Source organism: Macrosteles quadrilineatus, unplaced genomic scaffold (genome assembly GCF_028750875.1).
Source record: "Macrosteles quadrilineatus isolate MER2022 unplaced genomic scaffold, UCM_ALF_1.0 Scaffold_1__1_contigs__length_201487025, whole genome shotgun sequence".
Classification (NCBI taxonomy): domain Eukaryota; kingdom Metazoa; phylum Arthropoda; class Insecta; order Hemiptera; family Cicadellidae; genus Macrosteles; species Macrosteles quadrilineatus.
In genome coordinates, this window is record NW_026542594.1 from 40,947,874 (window position 1) to 40,968,430 (window position 20,557).

At 34.5% G+C, this 20,557-nt stretch overlaps 1 protein-coding gene across 2 annotated transcripts in view; it reads right to left on the reverse strand.

The window, feature by feature from the left end:
* Positions 1-6,238: 6,238 nt before the first annotated feature.
* The window catches only part of LOC128982811 (thioredoxin reductase 1, cytoplasmic-like), a 47,449-nt gene continuing 33,130 nt past the window's right edge, over positions 6,239-20,557 (reverse strand). The window contains exons 6-10 of one of the 2 annotated variants that reach the window (XM_054401827.1): positions 20,085-20,323; positions 19,381-19,563; positions 13,547-13,741; positions 12,206-12,414; positions 6,239-6,443 (exon numbers count right to left, since the gene is read on the reverse strand). In XM_054401827.1, coding sequence (XP_054257802.1) covers positions 6,314-6,443; positions 12,206-12,414; positions 13,547-13,741; positions 19,381-19,563; positions 20,085-20,323 — 956 coding nt within the window. In that variant the 3' untranslated portion in view covers positions 6,239-6,313. Of the gene's footprint in view, positions 6,444-12,205; positions 12,487-13,546; positions 13,742-19,380; positions 19,564-20,084; positions 20,324-20,557 lie in introns of both variants that reach the window. The other variant, XM_054401826.1, reaches the window with a different exon arrangement.

Below are 20,557 nucleotides of genomic sequence, written 5' to 3' on the forward strand. Positions count from 1 at the left end.
TGACGCAAATACAACTGCAGAGGTAAATAGCACATGGCAACACCAGCCCTCAATTGTATCCAGGAATTCGTTTCAAGAGAAGTAGTCTGTGTTTAAGTTTGTAACGAGCCTCGGAACGACCTCGCATTGTATACAAGAGCAAACACTAACCTGCTTCATTACAATTTATCAACATTTCTTGTTTACGTCGAGGTACAAACATCCTTTGAAACAGACCGCTGCCTATTAACTAGTGTAAGACTGTTGGTTAGGGATATTTTACGTAATATTGATGTTATTCCTGTGCAAAGGATTTTTACCGGTGGAAACTGGAGTACACGTAAAACATACAATGAAAAAACATTAATTTAAAAAAAATAGGTAGCTATCGTGACCATATAAAATGTCTATCTATAGCGTATGCTACTCATAGTGCACACACAATATGCCGACTATTAAGTTTTATTTTCATAATTAAGTGTGTAAGGAACTGCATTATAACTGGACGGGCATAGTTAAATCAATTACAAGACCACATGCTATTCGGCTGTAATTGCCGGGAGTGGTGATTATGTTGTGGTAGATTACTAACATTCAATCCTCAGAGAACTGCAAATACAGTACCACAAACAATGTACCTCAACAACACATTTATAGGGGAATGTTTATCTAGCGTGCAATAGTGTTACACCAAATTATATTTAACCACGAATTTAGAATTGCATTTTACTTGTTTTTATAGTGTTGATAGTTCTTTAAATAATGCAAGTGTAAAGCACCTAAATTATCTCCAACACCTAAACACCATCAACACAACAAATCAGTACACAATACCTTTTTTTTCACGAGTCGAATTGAAAAATCTTAAAGGTGAACAATAATAAGTAAATTTCCTTATTCCGTTAAAAATAAAGTATTTCTTATTCTTTTGAAAGAAACATAGCATTCCATTTTCTTATTATAACCTTGCTTGATCCATAGTTAATGAATATCGTGTTTGGTTTCCTCTGTTCTAAACCTAATCATACTAAGAATAAAGAATGTCATCGTTTTTATTTAATACTTCTAGTAAAAATTATTTCATTTTGAATTATTAAAACAATTTTAACTAGAATTAAGATAAATTACGAAAGTTCAAAATAATTATAGTTTGCATATCTATAATATTAAAACGAAACAGGGTTTTTTTTTTATTTCACGATTCTGAATCAACCACTTGACGGATTTTCATGATTTTTGTGTTGAAAGAAAAATAATTTTGAGAACTAGGGAATGTCGAAGCCATAATTTTAGTTTAGGGTTTCAGTTTTTTTGAAATTAAGTTTTAATTTTTAAAAAGTCTAGCAGCCGACGCTAGCAATTTAAAGTATTTTCAACGCTGGTTTAACTAACAGCTGGTTTATAACTGGCATTAAAATGTTTATGTTACGAGTTGTTTGTTTACAAAAATATTGTTCGTTGGTGTTTGCCTACATACTATTTCACTTTAAAATGTAGGTAGTTTTCCCCTACCGTGAAGGATATGCGTTATCAGGAAATGTATTATTTTGAACTAAACATCTCAAACACTTGCATTTAATCAAGTTTTGTCGTAAATGCAATCTGTGTAAGTATTTAGTTTATGCATTGCAAATTTCAACTCATATTTGGGAAATATTTTTTCAGCAGTTATCGCTTAATTGTTTAAGATATAAGTGGTTTACGTGTTGATACTTCGTTTTCTGTATGTTTGAATGTGAGTATGTCGGCATACTACAATTTTGGTTAGTAATGAAAGCGTCAATCGGTGTATTAGGTCTCTATAAAACTGTCAAATAAACTGCAGGGTGCAGCAGAAACCAAAGTCGACTCATACCATACCAACTATCCCCGCAGTGCTGATGATTCAGAAACTTGGGCACTGACCAAAGAACCGAAAAACCTTAATGCCGGGTTAGATAATAAAGTGCAGAGAAAATATACAGACCAGTTCAAGATAACGGCCCGGAGGTCGAAATAAAAAAGAACAGAGAGCTAAGGGAAATGTGTTAACACCCAAATATAGGGATGCTTTCCAGAAGTAGGTAAAGCTTGGATGGACAGACTGTGCATAAACTTTTAAAAAGTATATTCCAAGGAGTACCACACGATAGACGGGAAATATCAAGTTATGAAATGCATCCTCAGACTGATCTAAGTTTTGAAGAGGCAGGTGATAGAAGATATACGGTAAGTACATAAGTAGTACAGTATGCAATTGGAGGTGGCATGTAACTACTCTACTCAAAACCAGCGTGAATCGGTCGCCAATCTCACTTCAAGATTTTTCAAATCGACACAAATGCTGTTTTATGGTAAAGTTATCGGATTTAAAATGCATATCGCCATATTTTAGGTCTATATTCGAATGGAATAAATAGGTGGTCAAGTTACATTTGTTTATAAGGTGATCTTCCCCATTAAAACTGCCAGAATTTGTGTCTATGCGTGTAAACTAGATGTTCTGAATTATTCCGTTTTAGTTGACAACTTGATTCCCGTACGTAGGACGGGCCACCAGCTCGTTTGTTATAAATTTAAACATTTTTAACAGCTGATCCTTCAGTTAAATGTTTAACCACAATTTGATTGTAAACAAGGGATAAAAAAGTTAATAAATTTAATTAAAAGCTGGACGTAGGTACTTGGTAGAGGTGTCTACAGAAGGGACTTGGTCTGTAAAGGTGTCATGAAAAGAGAAACTATGTCAATTCCCTTGGAGCTCTGCCCCAGCGGCCTTTAAGTTCCCTTCCCGTGTTATTCTTATGAAGAAAAGAAGCTCGTATTTTGTATACCCTAATTTGAGAGAATAGTTAGGCGTAAAAACTTGGTAGATGTGTCTAAACAAAGGTCTTGGTGTCAGACGTGTCATCAAAAGAAAAACTATGTCAATTCTCTTGAGGCTCTATCCCAGTGGCATTTGAATTTATCTTGCCACGTATCAAGCATTAAGTTTCTACTTAGCTCAAGGCAACAAACATTTTATTATAAGTTAAGGTAAATACTGGTTTACTAAATTTAGCTTTGGTCTTAATCTAAATTAGTGTAATTGTATCCCTTTTTACCAAATTTACGCTTATATTTATATTTCTGACCTACTTAAAAACTACTTTTAGAATAAGTTTATGTTATGGTATTCCTCTTGACGAAATGATTGATATGACATATATACCCTACTTTATTTTTATTCCCTGATTTTTAAAGAGTCGCCATTGAAGTTTTTTCACGTCGTACAAAATTATTTATTAAACAATACAATAACTGTAAAATGTTAAGATTAAGCAATGTACAAACCAATTTAGATTAAATCTTCAACATATGTTTATTTATATAAAAAGCACACCTTTTACATAAAATCTCGAATCGTTGATTATTCAGCCCATTGCATGTTGTACTTAGGGCAACAATAACATTCAAATGTAAAAAAAAAATTAAAGTAAAATAATTTAGTAAACATCGTGAACATTAAAATAAGCTATAACAAAGCAGAAATGTTTTAATATATTTTCACCCACAATTTCTTTTATTTCAGCCGTCTTCCATTATTGTACTAGAATACTTATCACACGCTTAATAAACTTACATAAAAATACACAAATTTGTAAATTGCTAAGTAAAAATATGATTGACATCAACACTCTAAGACAGAAAGAAAACGTCTCAATAATTGACAACGTTATCCCTGCTTATAATATAGTATAGAGTACATTGCAGACAATTGACTGACAAATAAGTCATCCAAATGTTAATATTGCGTACTGGCTGAATAACGATCAGTTGTATTAAAATATACAAAAATCAGCAGTAAATTTTTTCTAATGCTATTCTTGTGGTGAACATTTTTTGTTTTATATAAATTTGTGTTCACCATTTTTCCTGCCGTCGCAGGATAGAGACCTTTAATTTTAGCCCTTTCCCGTCGTTTCTACGACTTCCCAGTCGCCTACAATTTTGACGCAAACAATCGCCTTACGTAATCTTATCTTACAAATATTATAAATGTGAAAGTTTTTGTGTTTGTTTGATTGTTTGTTTGTTTGTTTGTTTGAAGTTCAATCACGCATTAACTACTGGACGGATTGGGCTGAAATTTAGGATGATGATAGCTCACATTCCCGATCAATAGGCATATTTTTACCTCAAACATTCTTTCGGGATTCGCCCCAGTGGCTCTGCAGTTCCCCATGTTAACCTTATGAGTATTCATATATAAAGGGAATTAACGAATTTAGTCAGCTGTTTCAAATAAAAATGTTGGTTCTATGATATGCAATGGAATTATAAGTTATAAGGTTTACCCACAGGGTGCAGCCCTATTATTTTTGCATTTATGAAATCAGATAGTTTGAACTAAGCAGCAACAAAAAACTGTGATGCACAGTAATAACTGTCAAAGTAAAATTGTTTACAGTTATGTTAATGTTTTTAATTTCATGAATTATTTGTGATATTTTCGAATTTTAAATCATTTATTTTTCTCTATTGTTTAAGTGAAGGGGTAAAACAAATACTATAGTAAAGGCTATGGTAGATAAAATGTATACCGTAAATTCAAAGAAGCAAATTTTATCAAACTGTGTCCTCCCCCATTGCAAATGAAAGAGTATAACTTGAAATAGTATAACTAAAAGCATTATTATCTCCTTTTATCTATGCTTATATGCCAACCCCGTACGAAGGACGGGTACTCTGCTAGTTTAATATATAGATTTTCTACTGCATATTATGTTTCGTAACAATTGTTTAATCTCAACCAACTTTGTGCTTCTAAAATCGAAGCCTCAACGCAACTAAGTAACAATATAATATTAAATCATTTAATATGCAAAATCTCAATTTCAAAGGAACATTTAAATAATCCTTATCAAGTTAACTTAATACATTTTTAAAGGTTTTAAGTACCTTTTTGACTACATTCATGTATTATTTATGACATTACAGAAAGATCATCGGGAAGATACTTGTCAATCGTATGTTACGAACATTGGGAAGAATATTTGATTTTGTTGTACAATAAAAAATCATGCGTTGCCTGTATGAGCTGTGTTCACATTGTTGGTGAACAAATGGCAATCTGATTGATCTTTATTAGAAGTTCTTCGTGGAGAACTTTATAGAATATAGATGTATTTATTTGGAAATTGGTTTTAGTTTGTCTCCACTAAATCGAGAGATAGTTGGGCGTAGGAACTTGGTTTAGGTGTATAAAGAAAGGTGTATAGGATGTGCCGTCAACAAAGAAATACGCTTTATTTCCCAGTGGCTCCCTTTAAAGTTCCTTTTCCATGTTGCTCTTATGGAACAAAGATTTGTTTATATTTTGACCTGATGGATAATTGTAGACCTACACTATACTTAATTTAACTGTACAAGTGTTAAGTGTGTGTGTGTGTGTGTGTGTGTGTGTGTGTGTGAGTGTCCGTCCGGACGATTACTTGAGTAATTTTTGTATGATTTTGATAAAATTTTGTTTTAAGGTGTAAGGTGGGATGAGCTTGAATGAGTTCGCGAAGCAGCATGATCGGACCATGGGAACGGGGTTTAACGGAGGATTTATCGGGTAAAAATTGGGTTTTCTCCCTTAAAACACAAACTTTTTTCTCCAGACCTTTTTAAAGAGCTTAAAAAACAAATAATGAAGTATATCAAAGTGTTTTTGTACGGTGATTGGTTACGGAGAAAAAAAAATCATTTAAAATTCCCATGTTATTCTTATGGAAAATATCGTAAAATGTTGTAGTTGGCTTCTTTATGTCTTTATATTTTGGTCAAACTTAGCGGATTTATTTATTTCATACTAAGCTATTGATATTTTAATTAAAAACACACTTTATTAGTTTCCCTGTAGCACCTAACCTAAGTACTCGTTAAACATAAATGTTAATTTAATAGATTAATTAAAAATCAATCCAGGCAAATGTAAATTCGCTTAGTTGGCAGGTTTGCTGCAGCGGGGGTATTTGTTTACGTATTGAGTTTATATGTTGAGAAATTACCAAAACTGTAACTATTGTTTCTATACTTCTGTGTAATTTTATGATATTAACATATTTTGGAATTTGCATATCAGTTGGATCTCTATCAAATAGAACACATTTCTTTAATAGAAGGCCACATTAAATTTAAACCTAATATCACTTTTCTATTGCTGTATTTGAACACTTCGGTATGAGCATATTTTTACACATATGTATAAAACCTGCATGTTTTAATGTAAACGGTATAAGCCAAAAATATAGCATTTCAGGCTGATTGTTATTGCTTTATTCTCTGATTTAATGCATAGTTAAGTAGCATGTATGAGTGCCCCATGGTTTCAACTGCAGCAACTAGGTGGGATTGGTGATATCTTTGATGATTTCGTGATGAAGACCCTAGTAAATTCCTCCGCTACCGTCGGATGAATGCCAACTGTTTCTTGCAGCTGCTTGAAGGTTAATCCAGCCCTAAAATAGTATTTTAAGATATAATAACTAGGACTAGTAGAGATTGATAATTTTAAAACTAAGATAAACAAATTTGCTAACTTAATGCAGATATAAGGAAAATTGATGTAACATCAAAAATATAAAGACTCTGGTGATATCTTACTAATATTATAAATGTGAAAGTTTGTGTGTTTGTTTGTTTGAAGTTCAATCACGCATTAACTACTGGACGGATTGGGCTAAAATTTGGCATGATGATAGCTCACATTCCCGATTAACATATAGGCATATTCTTATCTGAAAAATCATTTCGGGCTCCGCCCCAGTGGCTCTGTAGTTCCCCCTGTTAACCTTATGAGTATATATATTTAAAGAGAGTTAAAGAGTTTAGTCAGCTGTTTCAACTGAAAAAGTTGGTTCTATGATATGCAAAAGCATTAAAAAAATAATAATAAGAATTACCAACAGGATTCAGCACTATTATTTTTCTGTATTTATGTTAACAGCTAATGTAATACGCAATGAGAACTGTCAAAGTAGGATTGTTTACAGTTATGTTTATGTTTTTAATTTAATGAATAATTTGTGATATTTTGTGACTTTTTAATAATTTATTTGTCTCTATTGTTTAGGTGAATTGGTAGAAGATTATGGCTATGGTAGATGTGTAATACTATAGTATACCGTAAATTTAAGAAGCAAATTTTATCAAACTGTGTCCTTCCCCATTGCAAACGCTAAGCTTGAGTATAACTGCAATAAGCATTTTATACTTATATACCAACCCCGTACGAAGGACGGGTACTCTGCTAGTTTATTTATAAATTCAAAGAAAATAAGTTTTTTTGGTAATTTTATAGATACTCACCCACTTTTACTTTTACTACTTTTACACTTTTACTTTTTTATAGTTGTATGATTCCATGAATCTAAAGTAGTGAGCAACACACGTTAAATGAGATTATAGACTTTTGCTTTTCTTACAATGATAAACCAAATCATAAACAGTTTTGCTAGAAGAACAGAAAATGCCTCGAGCTCAAAGAAGAAATATTGAAAACAGGAGGAGGAGACGTCTAATAAAAGATCGTATGCCTATGTGGAGAGTAGAATAAGAGAGGGTTGGTCTGACAGTACGGAATCCAGATAAAAACACACACACTTGGTGATATAAATAGTATGTGCCAGTTCTGCTATGCAACTTATTTTGGAAGTGAAAAAATACATGAATAATAATACACAAAATATATAATTGGTCTCAAGTCGAGGTATTACCATAAGGCCTAAGCTAATAGCTAATTCCCTATATGGGAAATTTGCTAAAATAAAAAATGAATTTTGATGTTTATTTGTTTTCACGTCCAGTGCCTTTGGATGACTGAAATCTGTCATCGCATGCTGATTGGTTCCTGGAATCTGGAACCCAATTTCAGCTGTCTCTAGTAGACATTTCTGAATTTCGATATGACTAATCAAAGTCATTTTAAACTTAATTGAGGTATAATTAATAAATATACATAGTCTCTGTGAAAATTTTGAAAAGTAGGGCACTCTTGACATTGTGGATTGCTAAATTCTTCCACTGTCACACAGAGTTTGTAAAAGCGAGTCGAACGCTCGTACTGCCCAGTGAATGCTGGAATCTCGTAATGAACACGTTCCACGCAAATCACATTTACTGTTGTCTCATGGTGGTCTTCGGACCTATCCATGACTGAAGAGACTAAAATAAAGTCGAAACAACAGAGCACACTTCTAATCCTGAAAGATGGATTAGTCGTATTGGACATAGCGCAGGCTCAATCAAATTTCGAATCTACAAACCACACACGAACATGGATCGTACACACCCGAGACGGTACGTGTGACAATCTCAATGCTCGGAGAGGTTGAGATTTTGGTTTTGTAATTTGAAAGAACATTCAAAAGAATGTAATTGAAAATTGGCAAGGGATTCGTCCCATTTACCTTCAAAAAGATTAACCTGTAATGAAGCGCTTGTCTTATCCCCTCACAATAACGCGTAACCGGGTTTTAGACGTAGGGCAGATGCTGATCTTAATTGCAGCTATCAACCACGAAAGCTATATGCTGTGGGAACCCTCACGATCGCCGGACAGGCAGATGCCGCCCACACGAATTGTGTAGAAGAGCCTAAACGTGCTACTGTTTGATGATATCAGTGATTCTAAAATTGCAGTCTGATTGAGAAGACTGACCAGCTCCGCTGGATTTGCAACTACATCACCTGTCACAATCACTTTAACCAATTAATAATTTTGAGTGACTTGTAACATTAGGTGCAAGTGTTTGGCTTCGCAACCTTCTAAATTCTAAATTAATTTTGCAGGTTAGATGTATTGGTCACGAAACTCGTTCTTGGGGTTATACGTGCGAAAAGACGCCCTAGTGGCGGAATCACTCTTGCAACGTAAAAGGTGCGATTATACGCATAGCGATATCATCTGTTTCGGTCTCAGGGCTAAACAGCCCATACCTCATCAGGTGCACACTTTAGTGCACGACAGATTGAATTATAATATGTTGAGGACGGATTAAATTTTTCATCGTCCAACTGAAATTTTGAATTTTGATGTTTCTAAATTTTGAAAAGATGAAATTGTCAACTTAGAGTTGACCAGGCACACCTGAGTATTTACTCATTGTTCTTGAATTATTGTGGACGGACTCATCAATTTTGATGTTTATTTGTTTTCACGTCCAGTGCCTTTGGATGACTGAAATCTGTCATCGCATGCTGATTGGTTCCTGGAATCTGGAACCCAATTTCAGCTGTCTCTAGTAGACATTTCTGAATTTCGATATGACTAATCAAAGTCATTTTAAACTTAATTGAGGTATAATTAATAAATATACATAGTCTCTGTGAAAATTTTGAAAAGTAGGGCACTCTTGACATTGTGGATTGCTAAATTCTTCCACTGTCACACAGAGTTTGTAAAAGCGAGTCGAACGCTCGTACTGCCCAGTGAATGCTGGAATCTCGTAATGAACACGTTCCACGCAAATCACATTTACTGTTGTCTCATGGTGGTCTTCGGACCTATCCATGACTGAAGAGACTAAAATAAAGTCGAAACAACAGAGCACACTTCTAATCCTGAAAGATGGATTAGTCGTATTGGACATAGCGCAGGCTCAATCAAATTTCGAATCTACAAACCACACACGAACATGGATCGTACACACCCGAGACGGTACGTGTGACAATCTCAATGCTCGGAGAGGTTGAGATTTTGGTTTTGTAATTTGAAAGAACATTCAAAAGAATGTAATTGAAAATTGGCAAGGGATTCGTCCCATTTACCTTCAAAAAGATTAACCTGTAATGAAGCGCTTGTCTTATCCCCTCACAATAACGCGTAACCGGGTTTTAGACGTAGGGCAGATGCTGATCTTAATTGCAGCTATCAACCACGAAAGCTATATGCTGTGGGAACCCTCACGATCACCGGACAGGCAGATGCCGCCCACACGAATTGTGTAGAAGAGCCTAAACGTGCTACTGTTTGATGATATCAGTGATTCTAAAATTGCAGTCTGATTGAGAAGACTGACCAGCTCCGCTGGATTTGCAACTACATCACCTGTCACAATCACTTTAACCAATTAATAATTTTGAGTGACTTGTAACATTAGGTGCAAGTGTTTGGCTTCGCAACCTTCTAAATTCTAAATTAATTTTGCAGGTTAGATGTATTGGTCACGAAACTCGTTCTTGGGGTTATACGTGCAAACCATGTTCGTGTGTGGTTTGTAGATTCGAAATTTGATTGAGCCTGCGCTATGTCCAATACGACTAATCCATCTTTCAGGATTAGAAGTGTGCTCTGTTGTTTCGACTTTATTTTAGTCTCTTCAGTCATGGATAGGTCCGAAGACCACCATGAGACAACAGTAAATGTGATTTGCGTGGAACGTGTTCATTACGAGATTCCAGCATTCACTGGGCAGTACGAGCGTTCGACTCGCTTTTACAAACTCTGTGTGACAGTGGAAGAATTTAGCAATCCACAATGTCAAGAGTGCCCTACTTTTCAAAATTTTCACAGAGACTATGTATATTTATTAATTATACCTCAATTAAGTTTAAAATGACTTTGATTAGTCATATCGAAATTCAGAAATGTCTACTAGAGACAGCTGAAATTGGGTTCCAGATTCCAGGAACCAATCAGCATGCGATGACAGATTTCAGTCATCCAAAGGCACTGGACGTGAAAACAAATAAACATCAAAATTGATGAGTCCGTCCACAATAATTCAAGAACAATGAGTAAATACTCAGGTGTGCCTGGTCAACTCTAAGTTGACAATTTCATCTTTTCAAAATTTAGAAACATCAAAATTCAAAATTTCAGTTGGACGATGAAAAATTTAATCCGTCCTCAACATATTATAATTCAATCTGTCGTGCACTAAAGTGTGCACCTGATGAGGTATGGGCTGTTTAGCCCTGAGACCGAAACAGATGATATCGCTATGCGTATAATCGCACCTTTTACGTTGCAAGAGTGATTCCGCCACTAGGGCGTCTTTTCGCACGTATAACCCCAAGAACGAGTTTCGTGACCAATACATCTAACCTGCAAAATTAATTTAGAATTTAGAAGGTTGCGAAGCCAAACACTTGCACCTAATGTTACAAGTCACTCAAAATTATTAATTGGTTAAAGTGATTGTGACAGGTGATGTAGTTGCAAATCCAGCGGAGCTGGTCAGTCTTCTCAATCAGACTGCAATTTTAGAATCACTGATATCATCAAACAGTAGCACGTTTAGGCTCTTCTACACAATTCGTGTGGGCGGCATCTGCCTGTCCGGCGATCGTGAGGGTTCCCACAGCATATAGCTTTCGTGGTTGATAGCTGCAATTAAGATCAGCATCTGCCCTACGTCTAAAACCCGGTTACGCGTTATTGTGAGGGGATAAGACAAGCGCTTCATTACAGGTTAATCTTTTTGAAGGTAAATGGGACGAATCCCTTGCCAATTTTCAATTACATTCTTTTGAATGTTCTTTCAAATTACAAAACCAAAATCTCAACCTCTCCGAGCATTGAGATTGTCACACGTACCGTCTCGGGTGTGTACGATCCATGTTCGTGTGTGGTTTGTAGATTCGAAATTTGATTGAGCCTGCGCTATGTCCAATACGACTAATCCATCTTTCAGGATTAGAAGTGTGCTCTGTTGTTTCGACTTTATTTTAGTCTCTTCAGTCATGGATAGGTCCGAAGACCACCATGAGACAACAGTAAATGTGATTTGCGTGGAACGTGTTCATTACGAGATTCCAGCATTCACTGGGCAGTACGAGCGTTCGACTCGCTTTTACAAACTCTGTGTGACAGTGGAAGAATTTAGCAATCCACAATGTCAAGAGTGCCCTACTTTTCAAAATTTTCACAGAGACTATGTATATTTATTAATTATACCTCAATTAAGTTTAAAATGACTTTGATTAGTCATATCGAAATTCAGAAATGTCTACTAGAGACAGCTGAAATTGGGTTCCAGATTCCAGGAACCAATCAGCATGCGATGACAGATTTCAGTCATCCAAAGGCACTGGACGTGAAAACAAATAAACATCAAAATTGATGAGTCCGTCCACAATAATTCAAGAACAATGAATAAAAAATGAATTGAAACGAGGTTTAAGGGTATTGCAATTTTGCTAAGTCTAAAAAATATAAGAGTTCAGTGTGCCAATACTAAATTATCAATAAAATTTATATTATGCTATGTATTGATACCTTAACGCAGCGGCGAATCCTTGCATCACTTCCCCAGCCGATGGACCCAGTATATGCATTCCCAAGATCTCGCCTTCAATTTCCTGCTCTCTGTGTAATTCTTGCTGTACTTCCTTTCCTTGCTGTTCTTGCTGTTCTACCTTTCCTTGCTGATCTTCTTTTACTTGCTTTTCTTTCCCACTTTGCTTTTTGGGTGTCTTTACTATAACCTTCAAATAACAACTATTTTGACCTCTATGTGCAACTGTAAACTCCAAAGGAGTGAATATAGAATGATATATCTGAAATCAACAGCAATCTCTATCAACTCCTATAATATAATATCACTCTCTTTAAAATCACCATCCAAAAACATATTGCAAACATGCTTATGATGACATATTATTTGTTTCGATTCCAACAGATATCGTTTTTATCTCCTTGTCTCGAGTGTTGACCCACCTTCCCACATTTCTTTGTCAGCGTCCCTTTACGCTAAACTAACCTTATTATAGTCTACTTTATATAGATCTACAACTATAATCATAGTTATAATATTAAAAAAATGTCACCCATTGTGTTTTATATTCGTTAAGTTTGTATATTCTCAAAGTCAAAATGATTTAGTTATTAAAATTGAGTTTTAATACTTAGTAGTTTTACAACCGTACTAGAACAGTGCATTGAATGAAATAAAGTGTGTAAAGTAAATAAACGGTATCCTCAATCTGACACATACATTCTCCTATTAGCTTGTCAGCGTAGGTAAGCTGTGGGAGTTGTTATAATACTTTATAGGAAAAATCGCTAAAGTTTTCAATAGCTTTTTAAATGTAATTTTTAAAGCATTAAGGGGTTGTACAGTTTTGTTTAGAGCTTAATGAATTATGATATTCTAAATTTTAAACAAAACCATTCAGCCACTGTCGTACAAAATCTATTTTTTAATTATTTTATGAAAAAATCCAAATTAAAATTCATAAAATCCGAAACAATTTCGAAAATAAAATATTGGACACTTCATTGTATACGCATAACAAATATCATTGAAATCGGACCACAGTTGTGGTCTGTAGCGCTGTACACACACGCGCATACCCACACATGCACACACACACACACACCCACACACACACACACAGAGACAACACTTCGAAAACCAATTTTCTTGGTTCAGGGGACCCAAAGCAGATATTTAGCTACTGTTTACACCCAAAACTCGTACTCCTAAATTTTGACGAAAACAATACTTTTCCATGTAATGTGTATAAGAAAGAAATAAATTACTAGCCTATTACAAAAGTATTTGCTGTGCTAATATGCTGTAGTCGTGTAAAACTTCTTTATGGAGTGAGAACGTACCTCAATCGTGTATGCTGTACCACTGTAGGCATTTTTTGCACTATTCTCAGTCTTTCCCACGAAGCTGTACTCGAGTGGGGTGAACACTGTGGTCGGTACGTTCTCATACACCATTTGCACTTTACTGTTACCGAACAGCCTCCTCACCAGCAGCTGACCAGCTTTTATAGCCACTGGCGTCAACTCGGGCTTGTTCTGTAACATTCAAACTTACAGATTTCACTGTTCACTTTATTTTAAATGCAATACAATGAGGAAATAGTTAGTCGGGTAACTAGTGCGCAAAGTTTCACTTTGCGTTTGTGTTATGCATTGTATTTTTCCTACACTTACTATAAAGCATACAACGGGGGTTCGCCGAATTTCATGCTAACATTTCGTTTTGGGACAGCTCAGCTAATTCATATGTTAGAGAGATGATTTTTGCGTTGAATGGTTCCTTAATAATAGCATTTTTGTTTATTATAAGTTGTTCAAACTATTCAACATTTCTAATGGAGGTGGCATACAAATAAATAATGAGTGAAATATATGCAATGTCAAACTGTCGTCGGTTATCGTCAACTCGCCATCACCCGGTTGCAGCTCCCCGGGTTCCAGGCCTAACGCCTTGTTATTTCTGGTTGTGGGGCTACTTGAAGAGGAAGATTTTCACCACAAAACCCCAAACTGTTGCAGATCTTAAGACCAGTATTCGTAAGACATTGCCGCAGTACCAAAGCCCATGATACGACGGGTAATTGCAGGGTTCAAAAAAAGATTTGGAAACCTGCTTGGATGTCGGTGGATATCATATGAGATATGTCATATTCCATAAGTAAAAATGGTTTAAACTATAAAAGGTATCAAATTACCTGAGTACTGCCAGAATGATCCTGTTGGTCCTTACGGATTACGCATTTCAAAGAGCTTAAGTCCTCATCATCAGATCTTGTACAAGAAACACATCTATCACTTCGAAAAGGTCGTCAAAAGTTTAAATATACAACACGGACACATAATAAATAAACACATTTTACAATTACGGGTAGTCGAAACGCGTAATCCGTAAGGACCAACAGGATCATTCTGGCAGTACTCAGGTAATTTTATATCTTTTATAGTTTAATCCATTTTTACTTATGGAATATGACATATCTCATATGATATCCACCGACATCCAAGCAGGTTTCCAAATATTTTTTTGAACCCTGCAATTACTCGTCGTATCATGGGCTTTGGTACTGCCCCCTATAAAAAAGTAATTTCTGGCCATATATGGCCATATCAAAATTCCATATATGGTTTCATAAAGCCATATATGGTTTTTTATGGACATATATGGAAGCAGATATGGCCAGATGTGGTTGTATCCATATATGGTGGTGTCCATATATGTAGTCTATATATGGAATTATTGGCCATATATGGCCATACATGTTTTCTATATATGAAATGATTGTCCATATATGGCCATACATGTTTTCTATATATGAAATTATTGCCCATATATGGCCATAAATATCCTCCATATATGGAATCATGGTCTTTATATGGCCATATATGACTCCCAGGTATGGAATTAAATTACTCATATACGGAATAATAATTTTCCATTTATGCTAATGTATAAATGAGTTTTTGACAATAACTGGAATTATTATAAGGAATAGTTGCCACATTTGGATTTTGTAACTGGACTCCCAAACACTTCTTATAATATATATAATACTATAAATCTTAAAGTTTGTGAGTTTGTGTATTTTCTTGTTGCTCTCGGAAGCACAAACTACTGAACTGATTGAGTTGAAATGTGGTACAGTGGGGGGGCAGATAATATAGGCATTTCTCATTTAAAGTAATTAGTAGTAAAGTAATAAAGTATCCAGATTTGAACCCAGATGACAAAATCCTGTACATACATCTATTGTACAATTTTATTATAACGCAACAAAATCTTAAAACTGACGTATAATTTTAAAATTGTAAGTGTAGTAGGCCTAAATAAAGAGAATATTATATTAATAATTAATTTATTGTACCTTTGCTATCAAACAGCTGCAAATATCTATGTCACGTAGTTATTCTATATTAATAATAAAATTCTTCAAATGACATAAAATGTCTAAGAAAATCTTGTTTTACGAGACCAAATACAGCTTCTCTTATTCGTAATGGGTTTTGTAAAGACATCTGATATGAAGCGGTTGTGGTGTAGTGGTCAAAGGGGGTAGACTCCCACGCTGGAGTCCCGGGTTCAAATCCCAGTCGGCTACTAGAAAATTTTGTTTTGAAATTTTCAAATTAAAAATTTTTATTATGGTTTTAATGCATAGTTTATAAGATTTAATGTGAAAATATGTTTAATTGTAATTTTTTTATTTATTTATACCATAAATAGTACCATAATCAGTGCAAGGAAGGCCACTTTGTCAGGGAACTGTAGGAAAATAACTATTGTACGTATGGCGTTTTAACTGGATTAAATTATGATAACTGAACTCCATCTGTAGTAGATAGGTTTTTGGGCTGTGGCTAAAATGTAGGGTGTGTTTTTAGTGCAAACAATAATCTATTATCTATTATAGGTCAAAAACCTTAAGTCAACAGTTCAACAACACTGTGTACTTCAACAAGAGGTGGTGAAACTCACGACATGTTACGCCTATTCAGGCATCGTCAAGTGATATTTACAAGAATGTTTCATCCAAATTAGATTCGTCATTACAGTCAAATAAATACACATTAAAAACGCAACGAAAACCCATTTAAACATTTAGAGTATGCCGACAATGCCAGTCACGGTACGGAAGCAAACTGGCTGGAATCAGTAACCCCGATCCCTCAAACCGATCATTTCTATTGTTGTTGGCTATTATGGCGTTGGAAATTGAATGTGATTTGAAGTTAAGCTGGTGGTTTAAAATATAGGGTTTACTGTGGTTTTCTTGGAAACTTTTGTATTTAATTTTAAAATTCTTCTAGAGAATCTAATTTATTTCATTTTTTTCAAATATGAAGAGTTTCCAGGTTATTGTTGATTATATCTACGGTGTGAGTTTTCTCCAATAAAAGCTGGGCAATAGTGGCTGCTCTGGGTTCGGGACCATGTCCTTTGTGCCGTTGGGTAAAGGTCCTGCACGTTTGTCTGATGTAAAAATCAGGACAATCCATACATTTTAATTTGTAGACTCTAGATTTTCGAGTTAATTACCATGGAGATTTTTTTACTATAGGGATTTTCTGCTCTTATTGGTATTTCTGACGCTCTATCTGGCATTCAGAAATTTCTGACTGGCAGGACCCTTTTTGCTGTTTGTACATATTTTAATTCAAAGATGTATAGTTTATGTTCAACTAAACCAAAGTATAATAAACTATTGTATGTTTTCTTTTACAGGACATTACAGGGGAAAATCTTACACTAGTGATGAAACAAAAAAGAACTGGTTGGTTGTAATAATAAAAATAAATAATAAGATAGGCCTGTAACATTTTTCAAAAGTAGAGTCTTGATAAAAATACAAAATATTTTTTTATTAGAAAATAAAGATATACAAAACTTTTGAAAAATAGTTTCTTACAAAAAAAAGTAAATAAATCATATTTAAAACCAACTATTTGTCCAAAAAGTGCACAAAACGATAAACCACTGAAAGTATTTTAATAACTACATCACTGAAAATGTTATTTCATGAACAGTTGATTGGTGCCAAGTACTTTGTAAAACACTTTCATACAACATAAATATTATAGACAAATCATCGACTGGTTCAAATCGGTCGTTTGCCAGAATATAAATCACATTTATGTGTTTACACAGACCAAATGAAAAATTTGTACAGCTAAAGAAAAGAAGTAAACAAACAAAGCAATATATGTTCTTGTAGACATTGAAATGTACTACACAGTTAGGCAGATAATTTATTTCCCAAACGAACTTTGCCACCGGATAACTATAGGTGAATTTACAGTGATTTACGGCGATAAATTACCATTGAAAGTAAAGTAGTTTTGTTTTAAAACTTCTGTTAGCAGTGCCATCATTTTGTGCAGATTGTGTACCATTGTTGGGCTATTAGTACATGTGGGCCAACGAGATCCAATACAATTTAATTTGGATGAAACGTTCTTGTGAAGATCACTTGACTTGACGATTCTTGAATAGGGAATAGGCTAAACATGTCGTGAGTTTCACCACCTCTTGTTTAACTTATGACGTTAGGTATCCTTATAATACGTGAGGGCGATTTCTACGAAACACTACTCCTCCGTTAATAATGAACGGATTTTTACAAGCGATGTGTCAAAATAAAGTATTTTTTTGTGTAAACGCCCCCTTTTACCAATTCCTGTAATAAAGGTCCTCGGGCTTTGCCCCACAGGCCATCAAAATATCAATGTACTTCTTATTAAGAAAATATTGTGTTTACTTAAAGAGACAAATGTTATGTTAATTACAGCTGTTCATAGTAAACACATGATACACACAAGAGCTTTCGTTTTCAGAGTGAGTTCGTTTCCAGTTTCGATAACTGGAGTGGAGTGATTGATTACATAATCTTTGAGTTGACTTTTTTAATTAATCGGAAATTACTACTGTTATTAGTTTTGAACGCCTGTAATACTTTGCAATTGCTCGAATTCGAGAAACAGGTGCACTAGTGTACCTATAATAGTATAATTAAACAGTTCAGGGGCCACACAATGAATTTATCATATTTCATGTATCTATTAATTTAAACTATATTTTTAAAGTACATGATCTGAGGGATGTTATCTAGATGTGGCAGCTACGTATCTTTACTTCTATCGTTAGTCTTGAATACTGCAGTTTTATACAATTCACCTTATTGTATAATCAGAGCCTTTTCAGAGGTATACTAAATATGTTGTTATTATTTTCAGGATGATTTCTACATACAGTTGTAAATGTTGAATATATTGTGTTTCATTATCAGAAGGCCGCATTTTATAAATGATTTATTCTATTTTTTAGTCTATGAAACACTAATAAAAATAAATAATAAAATTATTCTAGATGTTAAATACCTGATTGTTGCCACTGTAATCCCCTGTCGTCTGGATGGCGACCGGTTTCGACACTCATGGTGTCATTGTCAAGCCGTAAAGACGTGTTGTCACTCCTAGGAGGTCGTCATAAAGTCTTGAAAATATTTAGAAAATATTTATGACGACCTCCTAGGAGTGACAACACGTCTTTACGACTTGACAATGACACCATGAGTGTCGAAACTGGTCGCCATCCAGACGACAGGGGATTACAGTGGCAACAATTAGGTATTTAACCTCTAGAATAATATTGTTAAGTAATCCGGAAAGCAACACCTCAAAAAATTTAAATAATAAAGACTGAAACACCCACTCACTATATTAACAGTCATCAACCTACCTTAAACATTCAGCTGTCCATAACGATTGTAAAATCTTGTGAATGGCATTGCGATAGTTGAGTGAATTACAAACTCATGGTAATTTAGGTGCCAGATTAAAACACGTAGTTGGATTACAACACGTGTTCGGTTTTAGTCAAGTGACCTAACTGATATTCAAATACGGTCATCATAAAGTAAATGTTGAGTAGTTCCAATTGGTTGTTATTTCTTAAATACTACAATTGTTTACTGTCACCTAAAGTATTATAATTTTACAACAGTTATGATGTAACATTAGTATTCCGCTTTAACGCATGTATTGCTAGCCAGCAACAGAAGTCAAACAAATCAAACCTAATTCATTCCGTGAAAAATAAAAATTGTTTACAAAAATTACAATACAGTAATTCAAAAAAATAATGGATACTGGAAGTACTCAGGGAAGTACTAGTGACTTACATACAACACATCCCCTATGGCATATATGTCTTCTACATTTGTTTTATCCCCTTCCTTAACATCTATGTGTCCGTCTTCAGTTTTGTCAACTCCCGCATTTTCCAGCTTGAGTTGCGCAGTCTGCGGTGTCCGCCCTGAAGCCACCATAACAGTGTCGAAGCAGTCTACTTCCTCCTCCATGCTCTGATAAGGATGAGAACTGTCATATGTATTGTTTTGATTTCATATGCAATACTTGTACTTTTAACATAAGTTTTTTCAAACATCAAAAAGAGGCATCTCTTTGCCTAAATTTAAAAAATCATACTTTATAGCTAACATTTTACGTTGTTGGCTCTCGCAATACAATAATGTGTTTAAATCGTAAGCTTTCTGGATTCCGTTTATTAAGAAAGATCATTAATCCAAGGAAAATATTAAGAAGTAACAGATCAATGGTATTTGTCAGAAATTTTGATTCAAAACTATAGTAAAAACCGATCCTAAGCTAAATACTTTTTAAGTTACCCTAACTTGTTGGACCTCAATCAGCTTCATATTAAATGGTACGTGTTGATGTCATCACCTAGCAAAACCAACCATACAGTTACAAAAATTGTACTATTCGTGTTTTGTTAATTAGTTAAATGTTTTGAAAAATACGAAATTCTTATCACAAAAAATATCCGCAAACATTTATGTACTATTATTGAAAAAAAACTCACTCTAGTTTTCCATGTCACGCAGCGTTTCAGTCTTTTTCCTAAGAACCAAGACCATCCTTTCTTTTCGACAATCGAAGTGGCTTTAGTGTTTAGTAGAATTTTGACGTTCCTAGATCGTAGGTCCCGTACCATCTTTGCTACCATTATTTTATCCATATCCTTCAACACCTTATTTCGTACTATCACGGTTACGTCGAAACCCATTCCATTCAGAAAACCTGCAGACTCCATAGCAATATCTAAGAAAGGGTTAGTTAAGTAAAATATGAAAACTATGAAAAATAAATGTAAAATATGTCCAGTTTTAAACTTAAGAGTAGGCTTAATATGTAACTGAAAATTACTTATTCCATACACGAAGTAAAGGTCACTATTGCAATACTCATGCGTGTCAGTTATCAAAAATTTTATATACCTACTTTTATGGCTATTGATTCCTAAACTACAAATTAGCTTAGAATAGTTAAGATCAA